Genomic DNA, 15,096 nt, shown 5'->3' with positions numbered 1-15,096 from the left:
GACAATGTTTTTGAATGTCACCTTCTCAAAGAAGCAATACCTGAATAATCTTCTAAAACAATTCCCTACATCACACTGACCTTCACTTCCCCTAATCTTACTGTAAAACTATGAAGTTCAAGGAACAAAGCACTTGCCTGCTTTGTACCAATGCCTGAACCCAGGTCCAGAACTCAGCACCAAAACAGCAGGTACACTCAAGTGCTTGGCCTCAGGTGGCACTCCATGTCAAATACCATGCTTGACATGTTCAACAAAAAAAAATTCAACCCAGCAAAAACATTCAGGGAACATTCAAGACACCAAACAGATGCTCAGAGAGAAAAAAAGTAAGATAGATTGAAGAGGGCAGGCCCAAGCCCCAGTACACACAGCTGAGGGCAGTGACCAAAAGAATCAACTCCCAGCTTGAAAGAGGGCCTCCAATCTGAAGAGTGCCTTCACGTCCATTCATTCACATTTTTGGACAGTTAATCAATCAGTGACCTAAAGATGTACCTTGCAAACAGTTAAGCACTTCCACTACACTGCATCTGACAGATGAGGAACTGCAGCCTAGGGAGGTGATACAGTTTCCCTAGAACCGAGAAACTTAAAGATTCAGGCCACAGTGGCTACAGGTAGGTAACAAGTCAGCCTCAGCCCAATCTTGTCTGGGAGATCGCAGAAATATGACACTCACTTCATCGACTTAGCACATTCCTTCTTCCAGTTATTCACTAGCACAGGAACCACTTCTTCTGACGTGTCCTCTTTATTCAATGACCAGAGGTCACTGCTCTCCAGGGGCTGGCGGTAGCCCTGTACCATCATCCTGGGAGCAAGACACAAAGGGAGATACAATGAGCATTGAAAGAAGAGTGCTATGGGGCCTCCCACACACACCTGTTACCACTGTCCAGCCATGACTAGAAAATCTGAGAATGAGGCATATTAACTAATTATGGCTAATTCTACTAGGTCTTTTAGGGAAACAAAATGGGCCTCATTTTAACAGGCAGGTGCATGGTGTGTTTAGAAAGAAATATCTGGGTGTTTCTAATTTTTTATCTGCTTTGTAAATTTTATTTTTAATTATTTTATTTCAAACATGGCCTTACGTAGCCCAGATTGGCCCCAAACTCTCTGTGTAGCCAAAAATGACCTTGAACTTCTGATCTTCCTGCTTCCTAAGAAAACAACCAAATTCCAGTTGTTTTCCTGTTGTTGCTCGTGTATATTTTCCTTACGTATTTCCTATGACATACATATATGACTTTGCTATAAAGTGCACAACAACAACAACAGCCTAGTCACTACTCTGTATCTGCGAATTTGGGAAAGCTTTTTCTTATTGGACATGACATCTTCCTTGTTATTCCTTAAGCAGTAGATTAAAGCAGCTATTTACACTGTATCAGGAGTCATGCAGCATCCAGAGATGACTCAGAATACAAGGCAGATGTGGTTAAACACAATGCTACTCTACTTTATATGAAGCATCAATCAGAAAGTGTGTTATCTGTAGGGTCCTGGAACCAAGCCTGCTAGGTTCCAAATAGTTACAAATCGGGGCTGGAGAGATGGCTCAGTGGTTAAGAGCGCCAACTGCTCCTCCAAAGGACCGAGGTTCAATTCCCAGCACCCACATGGCAGCTCACAACTGTCTTTAACGGATCTGATACCTTTACCCTAATCCACATAAAATAAAAAAAAAAATTTAATAAATAGTTACAAATCCCTTCAACCCAAAGGCAAGCCTAGAGCAGGCCAGCTGAGAGCCTATGCCAGAAGCTAAAAGTGCTCACAGCCTATGAATTTATTCATAAAAGTGGAGGTGAACTGCTTACCTCAAGATATAACTTGCAGACAGTACAGGAGGAAACTACAGAAGGCTGAGCTGTGTGGAAGCATCATTCCCCATCGCATTCATACCCATTACCTACCCCATCTGGCGGCCTTACCCTGTAATCCACCAGAAAGTGATCCTGGAAAGGAAAGAGGCGCTGGATTCTGGGCATGGATTCTAGGAGATAGAAGGCACAGGGGAGGGAGGAGAAGGAAAATCCAAACTTAACTTTCCACTGAGAGAGCTAGGCAAAACAGACCATTCTTCTGTCAAATGACCACAGCCCACATCCTCACACTTCTGCATCCCACGTGGACTGCTCTCATGACCCTCAGGAAAAAAACAGAGCCCATCCCACCATTTTCACTCAACAAATGTTTCTTGAGTACCTACTATGTACAAGCACAGCACAACACAATACCAACCCATCTCATCATAACAACAACCCATGACCTTTTGTTAACATCTGCCACACTTCACTCATCCATTCAACGAGTATTTTATAAGCACCTACTATGTGTTAGGCACTCTACAAAGTACTAGGGACATTCCCTTCCTACATTCCCACCTCAACCTTGTGTGGCAGTGTTATTGATTACTTCCATTTTACACATCATTTATTAAGCACATTTTTATTAAGCATCTACTATGTACCAGGAGCTCTTTACAAAGGTGTATCCTTTTGCATTGCATTGCTGGCAATCAAGTCCAAGACCTTTCATATGCAAGTTTTCTTCACTGAGCTACTACCCTATGGCTATGTGGACTCTTTGAATACTATCCTATTATTATCTTCACTTCATCCATCTACCCAGAAGATGGATTTCCTAAGCACTTAATATGTGTCAAGAAACATTTACAAACATGAACAAAGAATCTAGCCTCAAAAGAGAACAAAAATCAAGGGCTTCAGAATTGGACCATTTGTTGTTCATATAGATGAGCCAGGTTCCATTCCTAGCACCCACATGGTAGCTCACAACTGTCCCTAACCTCAGTTCCAAGGGATCTGACCTCTTCTGACTTCCACAGGCACTAGGTACACACAAAATGGGCATATATAGATGCAAGCAAAACACTCAAATACATGAAATAAAATAAATCTTAAAAAGCTACAAAAGATAAAGAAGGAAGGAAAAAAAGGAAAAGGCAGAGGAGGGAGAAAGGGGAGTAATAAGAGGAGACAGCAGCAAGATAACAGCAGGAACAAGCTATTTCCCTGAAAGCCTAGTGATCTGACTTCAATGGTAAAAAGAGACTCAGTGAATTCCTCTGAACTCCAAACATACCCCAGTGGCATGTGTGTCTCCCAGCACATCATACACAAACACACACACACACACACACACAATAATAATAAATAATAATAAATACAAATTTGCAAAGATGATGATGATAAATAGGGGTTTGTATGTGACTCAGTGGATGATCTGAGTCCCAGTGCTTAGGAGGGAAGGTCTGAGTCTTGGCATTATTTATGAGCTATGGGATGTCAGGCAACTTCCTTGGAGGTGACTAAATGAGATAAAACAAAATAGTTACTTAGAACAGGGCCCAGAGCAGACTAAATCATGAACCATGCTACCCTAAGCACTAGGCTAGGTTCTTTATACATGAGAGATGGTAAACTAGGTCCTGCAGGATGGCTGCTTGTAAATAAAGTCTGTTTTGGAAAACATTCTGAGGCTGCAATGAAGCTGTTAAAATAATAATAATAAGAAGAAGAAACCACATAGTTCACAATAAACACTTGTATAATGAATAAATAAATAAGTAGATGAATGAATGGAGAATGGATAGACAGATGACAGATAGACAGATAGATAGATGACAGACAGACAGACAGACAGGTGATGACTGATCGTAGCTCCTCAAACCGAATGCCTTAAGACACGGAGAGTAGGAAGGTGTATATGCAGGCCTCCAACAACTGTCTATCATTGAAATTCCCAGGAAAAGCCAAACCTGTATTAAAGATTCTACTTGACTATCATGACTGTGTAAAGTTGGAATGGTACAGATCTAGATACAAATTGCTTGAGCTATCTTTAGGCCCCTTTAGTAGACATTTATTGCTTCCCTCTGTGTCTATTTAGCAGCCTTCTGACTATCACATTAAACCTTTTAGGATATATCAATAAACCAGCAGCTTCTACCAACCCCAATACTAAAAATGTCATCAGATGGGGTCCCACTAATGACTTGAAAAGTACTTTGATTTATGAATATCTTTTGTTCTGAAGCTTATCATATGTTGGCACATGGAGCAACTATGTTCCTGGGCCAGGGTCACTCATATTTGGCTAGAGAATAAACCATCTCTTACTACTGCTGAGGTGAGAGCTCAGTTTTTGCCGCAATAATATCCAATGTTCCTCCAGCCTTGGCTTCAATAAAGAGAAGAGATGGCTCTTGGGGCTGACATACATACCAGCTCAATAAAACCCTCAAGTCAGGCTGGAGAGATGGCTCAGAGCTTAAGAACACTTGACTGTTCTTCCAAAGGCCCTGTGTTCAATTCTCAGCAACCACATGGTGGCTCACAACCATCTACAGTGAGATCTGGTGCCCTCTTCTAGTGTGTATGCACACATGCAGGCAGAATACTGTATAAATAATAAATACATAAATCGTTAAAAAAAAAAAAACCTCAAGTCTATGGAGACAAAGCCTCACTCCAACTACTCTAGCCACTAGTAGAGACCCACCAGCAAACACAATAAGGTCATGTTATTGGCAGGACATATCTATTTCTCTCTGCAACCTCCCAGAGCTTCATCTACTCCCAGGCCTCTTCCTTCCTTTGGATCCAGTCAGGGACACTAAGATTATCTGAGTTATAGCTACAAGGCTCCCCTGCAAGGGCACAAAGAGAAATCTATCAACTTGGGAGCTGGTTTCTGGAAGCCTCTATCTAACAAGGGAGGATTTATTTGATAACAATAATAACTAGAGCTATGGTCTAATTCAGTTTTCTGCCCAGGGTGCTCAGACTAAAGGACTGAGGCGAAGTGTGTATGCAGCAGCCAGGCAGCTTTGAGAAATGGTTCTCCAATGTGGCCCCAGCAGCAAGAGCAGCAAATATCTTAGAAATAAAGCATTCTAGCCATGCTCTGCCCCATACTATCAGGAAAGTGGGGTGAGGGCAGTAATCTATACTCTAACAAGCTCTAGGTATAGATGTGTCCCTGCTGTGAAAACTCTGCAGAGGGATTTCTGAACTTCTCTACTCTTACCATCTGTGTTTTCACCTATAAAGCAGGAGGCTGAACATGCAGTCTGTTGGGTTTACTGTATAAGCTAAATGAACTGTGCACTGCTACACCTAGGACTGGTTAAAACAGCTCCAAGACCCAATAATGAGACATTTCCAAGTGTTTTATTAACACTGGCAATTTGCTGGCCTGCCAGGCAACAGCTGCTCAAAACCTCTTCCTGCTGGGTTAGAGCATACACCTGGACCTGTTTTCTAAGCCCTTTCCCCATGAATATTTCATATTCTAATCCTGGTACCAAACTCCTTAGTGTACTTAGTGTACTTCGTTATGTCCTTCTTCTGGCTGTGACATCTTTCTGAGTGCCACCAACTTCCCTAAGTCCCATGCATTCTACTTTCAGCTCATAAAGTCCCCCAAAACACATCCAAGTTGAAGGTAACACTATCAATGCAAAAGCTTTCATATACTCCCACCACAATGAAGTTAACAAACTTCCATGGCTAGGGCTGTGGCTGTTTGGAAACAGACCCCCAGGCAAGAGGAGAACCACACCCTCCACTTCCTTCCTGTTTTTAGGGGAAGTGAAAAGAAGCCTTACCCCATGTCCCAGGAGGCCCCAAGCAGGCCTCAGATGACCCTCAGACTGAACACTGTTCTCCCTACACTGTTACAGCTAATAGGAACTGAGGGTCCACACATGCCAGCCCTGCCTAAGGCATCAAGATCCCAGGGCAATCTCTGCCTTTGGGTCTGAGGAACCAATTCAGCCATTATTAAACCTGTCTTCAAATGGAGTATAGCCAAGAGAAGTGATGGAGTTCTATAGAAGGAACAGTCCTGGGTCTGAATTCCTGTTCTGCCACTTACAATGGGCAAGGTACTTAAGTCCTTATGACTCTGTTTCTTTGTCTGAAAAAATAAAAAGAGACATGTATATGAAGTGACCAGAACAACAGGGAGCCAGTGAACAGCTATGAGCTGTTCTTGCCCCTCATGTGACCAAGCTGTATGTTCACATGAAGAAAGAAGCCCTGCAAAAAAGAAAGGAGGTACAAAGGCAAGGTACCAAATCAGCAAAGCTAAAAGAATGATCCAGACAGGGCAGGGAGCCAGCGAGCGTCATCTACAGAGACCCAAACAGCAAATGTCAGGCTTTTGGGGTGAGGGGGGTAGAATATAGTCTCAGGCAACTCCTTAAATCTCCTTTTAAGCTCTCCTTTTTTCTTTAAAAGATTCATTTATTTATTTGGTTTTTTGTTTGTTTAGGCAGTGTTCTGTCTGCATGTTCACCGGCACCAGATCTCATTATAGATGGTTATGAGCCACCATGTGGTTACTGGGAATTGAACTCAGGACCTCTGGAAGAGCAGCCAGGGCTCTTAACCTCTGAGCCATCTCTCCAGCCCTCTTAAGCTCGACTTTTAATGTCCAGCCATGCAGTACATTTTCACTAATGAGCAAGAATATGTTCCAATAAAAATTTATTGACAAAAGCAAGTGGATGACAGGAATTTGCCTGTGGACTGCTGCCTGCTAGGACCTGGTCTAGAGCACAAACTACCTACAAGTAAATGGTACCGCACTGGGTTGATCAGAACCCCAAAGGAGGCCAGACTGTCTGGCAGGAGACAGATCACAGGGCCTGAGACTAGAAGGATATATACTAGAAGGAGGGAGGAGTAAAGAAAGAAAAAAGAGGAGAAGTACAGGAAGAAAGGGATAAAGACAGACTAAAGAGAGGGAAAGATGGACCAGCAGGAAGCAGTAGCTCACAGAATGCACCTGGAAGTCACAAAAGTGGCAAAGGGTCTAGTGGGTACCATTGCAGAGTCTCAAGATCTAAGAACCAGAGCCCAGCCTAAGCTCCTAACAACTACTGCCCTATAAGACCATGGCCTTAATCTGCCAAGGCTTCCCATTTTTCTAGAAAGCCTGGGCAGCTGGAATTCATGTGATATTTGCTGACTCTAAGCTTTCACCTGTGGGTTCTGTCCACATTTTCTAAAATTACCATGGCAAGCAAAAGCTACCAGCTGGCTTATTAGGCACAGCCAGGAATACAGCAAGCATAGGTAAATGAGAAGAGTGATTTTTCTAGAAGAATGGAATGTGAGTCTTCACTGGTGACATGGAGCTCAGAACCAGTGTCCAAACAGTGTTAGCTGGATCTACCTATTCCTCTCTCACCTAGACACACATGTCTAGGTCACACTTACCAGGTCGTGGACAGTTTCTGAGAAGAGGGGTGAGGAGTCTGAGAAGCAGGACAGCACAAGCTGGATGAGCACAAGAGTGAAGTACATATAGAATGTGGTGTCTCGAAACACGTCCACTTGGGCATCCTGAGCAGGGGAGAAGGCAGGGAACACAGATCACCATAATGTTCCTTGAAAGCAGGATACAGATGCCTCACCAAATCCTCACAGTCACAGAGAATGTGTTCAGCAGTGGGGGCCCATGATGTTGTGAGTACTTGTAAGAGATGAAAGAGCCACAAGCTGGCATCATCCTCATGAGGCCCTGGGATGCCACAGGGCATTTACAGGGAATCCATCATGAAGGCCTTTCCCAAGACCTCAGATCTCCCAGCCTTCAGAATCTCTCTTTTCTCTAAATTGTTCTCACAATAGGATTTGGTTACAGCAACAGTAAAAAGGATTAAGATAAGCCTAAAGAGCAGGCTGCAGACTGCCCCTCCCCTGCCACGGGAATCCCCACATTTCTCTCCCCTTGAAATAAGACAGAAAAAAGGTGGCTCTTTTTCTTGTGCCTAGACAGCATCCCACAGAAGGAGTGGGACAGCTCTGACTCTGCTCCTTCTGGCTATGGAACCTTATCCATTTACTTAGAGACTATGCTCTCACAGGTGCTCCACAATTGTTCTATCTCTCCTCCATGCTCATGTCAATCTCTAGTTCCCAGACAACAAGAAATGGCAGATTAGCCAAAAGTGCATATTCTTCAAAAGTTATGGGAGTGGCACACAGAAGCCAGTCCCAACAACTTCCTGTCAGAATTGCAGCTGGTAACACCAAGGTAAAATGGAGACATGTCTAGGGCCCTTTGAGAAACAGCCACTAGGCAAACAGAGCTCCTAGCTCAGCTCAGCTCCAGCCCAGCCAGCCTACAGAAACACTGCAGATAGAGGTCTAGTGTGACTTAGCATCTGCCTGCAGACAGGAAAGAAGTCTCTAGAACAAAGTCTGTACCTGATTTGCTGGAGTAGAGATGTCCCTGGAAAAGCAGCAGAGCCTAATGTGGTCCCCATCCTGTGGTTCCCTTGGCAACACATGACCATACAAGATGGAATAAACATCTCTCCCATCAATTACCTTTTTTAAGGCAGAGATGATCTTAGATCTTAAGATGGCTAGGGCACACAGTAGGGCTACAAGCCAGAAAGTAAGCATAATCCCGGAGGATTGGACTCCCTTCCTTCGCTCAAGCTGAATTAAAAAGATGGCGAGCAGCTGGAAGAGAGAGATACATAACAGTTTAGAGAAAGCAGGATCCCAGGGTCCCACAGTGATGCTGGATAATGCATGACTCAAGGGCCTAAGAACTGCCGGGAGAGGCCTTTACCCCTAGTACTATAGCAGCTCCTTAAAGAGTCGTAGCAATTTTCTAAAGGTTTCTTTCCTTTTATTCTATGTGTGTATTTGTGTTAGTGTGTGTGTCAAAAATACACATTTGTATGGATGCACATGTGCAGAGAACAATTCTGAGTGTCCTGCTCTGTCACTCTGCCTTATTATCTTGACACAGAGCCTCTCATTTAACCTGAAGCTAGGCCAGTGGCCAAGTTGCCCCTGCTTTTCACATTAATGTGTGGCATGCCCAACTTTTTACATGGGTGTTAGAGATTTGAGCAACTCTTTATGTTTGTGCAGCAAATGTTCTTAGTGACTGAGCCATCTCCCAGTCCCTGAGTAATAGGATTCTAGTAAGACCATTTCAGGGTTGTGGGGAAAGTTCAGTTTAGAACTGATATCCAGCTTTGAGAGGAAATAAAGCAGAACAGACCCCACTTACTGTGAGGCTGCAGTTCCCTGGGGTCCTCTAACTCCCACTGTCATACTACCACATCCTCCATGATTCCCTCCTCTCCATCCATGTTCCAGGCACACAGCCCAACCCTCCATTTCTCCTGTACTGTTGGTCATGCTGTTCTCATCAGGAAGGTCTCATGCCCTCAGCCCCTTCATCCTATTCACCCTTTGGGTTTCAGTTCCATTATTCCTCTCCTCTATGAAGTCTCCTTAAGTATAAGCCCCAGATCCAAATTCAGAGCTTCCTCTTCAAAGCTCTGCATACCGGAACACACAGCTTTGGTCTTTTGTAGAGAAGCCATTTGATATCTTTGTGCTCAGCCAGAGAACAGAGTTTATCTCACACTTAGTCAGGGAAAAAACATGTTTACTGACTGCCTAAGTGCCTGCAAGGATTCTAGCTCAGCAGGAGAACCAGAGAGTAAGCCAAGAGCCACCACAGACATCAGGAAAGCAGTGGCTCTACCATTCTCTGGCTTTGTGACCTTCACCCAGTTCCTCCACCTCTCTGGACTTCCACTCACTTATCTAAAATATAAGATTATGCAAATATATGAAAATAAGTCATGAAAAAGTTAGCATCATCTCTGGCACCTGATTAACATAGCCATCAGTACCACTATGTCTTCCCTGACCCCAATACTGGGCAGGCTGTCCATAACCCTCTCTCCTAAGCCTCCTCTATTCTTGCTTCAGAGCTTGTCCTTCCCTACACATCTCCTTTTAGCCCCAACCCTTTAGATAAACTGATTCTCTTCTCCCAAGTCTGCTCTGAGCTTGCTCCTCCTCCTCTTCCAGCCACCAAGTTCTCTGCTTTCTAAAAACCTTCTGGGCTTTTCAGAGGACTGCCCAAAGCACAGAGGTTAATTTGGGCACATCACTCTGTAACCACAATGTAGCAGGTATACACATGACAGTACAAGGACCCAAGCCTGTCTCAGCTACCTGAGCCACTCAGTGCCTTCATCTCATCACCTGTAAGAGGAGAAACATGATACCTGTTCCACAGGGTCGCTCTCAAAATGACTTCAAGCTCAAGGACAACACTAGGAGTCCAGCGGGACTCAATACCTGCTCACATGTATCTATGATCTTGAAGTCATACTATCTGTGGCTGCTAAGCTGTGAGATCCTCCAGCACTGCTTCCTGCTTTGCTTAACCTTTCTGTGCCCTGGCTTCTCCACTGGTGAACACAACAGTGGCCTTCAACCAAGAGTGGTTTCGCCACCCAGGCAATAAATTCCATTGTCTGGGGATGTTTGTCACTAACTTGAAGGGGTGTTCTAGCACCCAAGGTATGGAGGCCAGGGTGTCTCTAGATACCCCACAAAGCACAGGACAGTGTCCCACAATGAAGAAGTCTCTGTCCATTTGTCAGTTAGTGCTGAGGTAGAGACACCTCATCAAAGTCACTGCACATAGTCCTCATATTATTCATGAGAAACAAGTAGTCCTTGGAGAAGCACTTAGGAAAACACAAACTCAACTAATGCCAGCTGCTGCCACTATCACAGAGACTATGCTCTCACAGGTGCTCCACAATTGTTCTATCTTTCCTCCATGCTCATGTCAGTCTCAGAACTCCCAAATCCATCACTCTTGAGAAATTACTACAAATGACAATCTGTGAACTGCAGTCAGCAGACTGCAGGGCTGGGTAGAGACTATGGCTCCTGTTGATGGCTCTCCTAAACATTAGAGATTCTATATATTTCGTTTCGGAGGTTAAAAAATATTTTTTATTATATGTGTTTATGTATGCACACATGAAAGTGCACAAATGATGTAATGAACATGTGAAAGTCAGAGGACAACTTTTTGGGAAGTCTTTAAGCTTTACAGTACAAGCACCTTTACCCTCCGAACCATTTCATCAGTCTTGTCTCTTGGTTTTGTTTCATTTTGTTTTTTCAGATTTATTTCTATTTCTAGGTATGTGTATGTGTCTGTGTGTGTACCAAACATATGTGAAAATTCCCAAAGGTCTGAAGAGAAATCCTCCTGTAGCTGGAAATTACAAGGAGTTGTGAGCCACCCAATATACATGGTGGAACCAAATTTGGGTCCTCTGCAAGAACAGCAAGCACTTTTAACCATTGATTCATCTCTCTAGCCTCTAATTTCTTGGTTTTACAATACAGGGTGTCAAGAAGCCCAGGCTGGCCTCAAATTCACTATTTCAGCCAAGCTGACATTGAATTTCCCATCCCTCCAAGTGCTAGGATGAAGGCATGTGCTACTATGCCTGGCTCATTACACAGTTTCTCTTTTGTTGATGGAAGCCATGCCCTTGCTCATGCTAGGCAAGCACTCTCCCACTCAGCCATACCACAGACCAAGTCCTCTCATTTCTCATTGCCAGCCCCACCAGCCAACACTCACCATGGTGATGCCCAGCAGCGTCGGGCTGACCAGTAACACCAGGGCTAGGACTGCCCCCTGACTTCTTTCCCAGAAAGAGTAGAAGAGGTCTGCCCAGCAGATAAGCCACAGAAAGAATCCTAAGGCCTGGAAGGAAACGGAACACCATGGCATGTTATGGCAACAACCCTGGGATCACTCTGAGCAACCACAAAAAAAGTTCACAAGGAACCTAACCTCCAAGGTTCTCAGATAAAGCATCCAGCTTCTTAGTCTTTCTCTTTAGATAGGGCCTCACTACATAGCCCAAGCTGACTTTGAACTCCTGGGCTTCCTACCTCAGCTTCCCGAGTGCAAGGATGACAGGTGTGCTCCAGAATGCCGAGTTGTCTCACTTATTCTTCATTTATTTTTATTTTACATGCATTTGTGTTTTACCTGTGTGTATGTCTGGGTGAGGGTGCCAGATCTTGGAGTAACAGACAGCTGTGAGCTGCCATGTGGATGTTGAGAATTGAACCTGGGTCCTTTGGAAGAACAGTCAGTGCTCTTAACCATCTCTCCAGCCCCATCTCACTTATTCTTATACCCCTAGTACTTTGCACAGAATTTGACATCTAGTCATAGCTGCTGAGATGGTTCTATCCCTGCCTGACACTGAGGATATTTAACAATGGAACAGCCCAATTTAAGGAAAGAAATACTGAAAAATGATGGGCAAGCCAGGTGTGGTGGTCTGAAATCCTAGCATGGGAGAAACAGGAACAACGACAGGGGGATCCCAAGTTCCAGGCCAGCTTGGGTTGTAGAGTAGAAACCTGCCTCAAAAAAAAAAAAAAAAAGAAAAAGTTTTTTAATTAAAAAAAGGATCAAGGAGCACAAAGGCATGGTAAATGTCACCTCTTCATAAATGGCCAAATAATAATAATAATAAAATCATATGTATACATGAAGAAAGCAAAGACTAAGAAAAAAAACAAATGACAGCCAATGTGAGCCTCAGCCAGAAGAACTGGCACTGGGTTTGGTATTATTCTTACAACTTCCCTATAGCCTGAAATTATTTCAAGGTGAAAACTTTTTTTGCATTAGTGTCATGTGCATGCATATGTGTGAGGATGCATGTGTGTATATGGGTACAGAAGTACACTGAGGCCAGAGTTTGCTACCAAGTATCTTTTGGTTGCCTTTTACTTTATTCCTCATGCAAGGTCTCTTGTTTGAGCCTGGGTGTCCCTTTTCAGCTAATCTGGCTAGCCAGCTTGCCCAGGGGATGGATTCCTGTCTCCACCTCAACTTTCACATAGATACTGGGGATCCAAATTCTGATCCTCATATTGTATAGCACTTTATCCAGTGAGTCATCTTCTCAGCACTGAAAACACTTTCAAAGTTTTTTTTTAATAAAAAAACCTTTAATATAGACCTTATAATATTCTCCTAAGAATTTCCTGAATTCTCTGAGAAAGCTTCCAGTTTCCCCAGTGCACACAGGGAAACTGAGACCATGGAGGTTAAATACTTCACCCAAAGGTCCTGTGGCCTGAGTTGTGAACCTATGTTTGGCTCCAAATCTCCAGCTTTGATTTACCACATTCTTCTGCCTTTTTCACACAAGGCTAGCCTAGGCTACACACCTACCCAGGTGCCCCACCCCACAGCAATACCAAGTGACTTACAGTTTTGGCTTTATTGAGGTGTGTCATCTGGATGTAGCCCCGGTCATGTCGGGAGAGATAGAAGAAATAGAGGGGGAAACAGGTCCAGAGGTAGAAACAAGGCACCCATGTGAGGACTGTGTTCTGAAAGCACTTGGTAAAGTCGGGGTTGCTGGTGTACCATGTGACATTCCAGTCCTGGGGACACAAGCACATGCAAAGGTCAGCTGTCATTCCTCGAGGGAACAGGAGCTCACAGAATTCAAATCCTGCTGCTGTAGGCTCAAAGAAATAGACCATGATTCCTACATCCAGGGACCTCTCAACTTCAAAGGGCCAATGGCCAGAGAACCTGGGCAGCAAGTAGCAGGAACAAAGAACAGGTAATCCTGGGGCCATAAGCAAGTCCTCCTAGGTTCAACTGTAGCCTCCATACTGAGAGACCAAAAGATTAAAAAATCAGCTATTATTAATATTTAAGGCCTGAATTAGCTGGATGGAGAAGTCCAGGAATACCCTGAGGGGAAGAACCACCTTATTGCATTCTTTCCCCACCCTCTACAGATACAGTTGCTAGGAAACTAGCCCATCCCCCTAGGGAGGGACACTAGATCATTAATGGTCTGGGGACCTTCCTATAGCCAATCAATTCAAAATGTAGCATTTTGACCAATAGATGCTTGCCAGGCAGGAATCACCCCTGCCTTGGGCATGCTGGGAGGGACCAGAATCTTTAAATCACCCAACTAGCCTAAGCATGGTGGGGGTGTGGGCCCAAGCTCAGCTTGTAATGATTTATAATAAAAAGAACCTCATGTATTTACAGCGGAGTCCATTTATTCCTGGTCTTTTGGGGTTTGTGAACTGGGCAGAACAATACAATCTAGGCCAAAAGTGTTTTTAGCCTCTGAGACTTACTGCTGAATAAGATCACCCTTTCTAGTTCTTTCTGAGCTCTGACTGGCTGGTTCAATTCAGTTGTTCTAGTTCAAACTCCTCTCCAAGCTGACTGATTCAAACTGGTTTCCCTCTATTGTAACTGAATTGCTTTGCTTAACCTCATACTAAGTTTAGCAATATGTTCTAATCTTCTGGCTCCTTCTCATTTTCTAGCTGGTTCTGTCTTCATCTGTATCTAGCTTGTTCTCTCTCTGCAACCTGTCTCTGTACAACTATCCCAGGAAAACTGCCTCTTCTTTCCCTTTTAAGTTACCTCTCCTTCCTTTCTATTCTCCTGAGAGTTTGACATATCCTGTTCTGTCAAATCTTTCTCTGATTGGTCATTTTGTCTAAATTAGACATCACTTTTCAAATATGGCTGCTTCCTTCTCCCAACTAACTTTACCCTCACTGTTTGCGATTAAAGGTGTGTACTAAGGGTGTGTCTACATTCCAGCCAGAGGGATTAAAGGTGTGTGCTAAGGATGTATTTGTATTCCAGCCAGAGTAGCCATGTTCCTGGATTAGAATCCCTCTACAGAGCAAACCAGTACATTCCTATGCATGCCGGTACACGTCTTTAATTCCAACAGCTACAAAGCAGAGACAAGAAGGTGGCCCCTGAATTTGAGGCCAAGGTGGATTTCATTAAAAAATGAAATCTTGTCTCAAACCTTTCCTTAAAACCCATTTTCTGAGAACAAAAACTGAGACCCAAGCATATAACATGCAGGTTAGCATACATAGAAGCCTGCATACATAGAAGCTTGTCCAGAAATAGAAGCATCTGTACTGTTTATCAGTTATGTATACCACTGTCCCATCTAAAATCAGTATTAGTTGGGGAGACTATGGCACTGTGGGTAAAGTCCTTGCCATGAAAACATGAGGATCTGAGTTTGATCCCCAGAACCCACATAAAAAAACTAAGTGCAGCAGTGTGTGACTGTGAGTTCAGTGAGAGTGAGCTGAAGAGACCCTGTTCTCAAAAACTAAGATGCACAGAGATCTCTACATGTACATGCATGCACAGTACATGTAT

General features: G+C 43.8%; 1 protein-coding gene across 5 annotated transcripts in view; it reads right to left on the bottom strand.

The window, feature by feature from the left end:
* Abcc1 (ATP binding cassette subfamily C member 1) overlaps positions 1-15,096 on the bottom strand; it is a 126,144-nt gene that overhangs the window by 84,063 nt on the left and 26,985 nt on the right. For 4 of the 5 annotated variants that reach the window (XM_060364245.1, XM_060364246.1, XM_021657547.2 and 1 more), the window contains exons 2-7: positions 13,137-13,313; positions 11,479-11,604; positions 8,379-8,516; positions 7,263-7,388; positions 1,944-2,005; positions 683-814 (exon numbers count right to left, since the gene is read on the bottom strand). In XM_060364245.1, the coding sequence (XP_060220228.1) occupies positions 683-814; positions 1,944-2,005; positions 7,263-7,388; positions 8,379-8,516; positions 11,479-11,604; positions 13,137-13,313 (761 nt within the window). The remainder of the gene's footprint in view (positions 1-682; positions 815-1,943; positions 2,006-7,262; positions 7,389-8,378; positions 8,517-11,478; positions 11,605-13,136; positions 13,314-15,096) is intronic. The other variant, XM_060364247.1, reaches the window with a different exon arrangement.

The sequence above is a fragment of the Meriones unguiculatus genome, chromosome 11, assembly GCF_030254825.1.
Source record: "Meriones unguiculatus strain TT.TT164.6M chromosome 11, Bangor_MerUng_6.1, whole genome shotgun sequence".
Lineage (NCBI taxonomy): Eukaryota > Metazoa > Chordata > Mammalia > Rodentia > Muridae > Meriones > Meriones unguiculatus.
The sequence above is the reverse complement of the archived record's forward strand: the minus strand, read 5'-3'. Positions and strand labels throughout refer to the sequence as shown.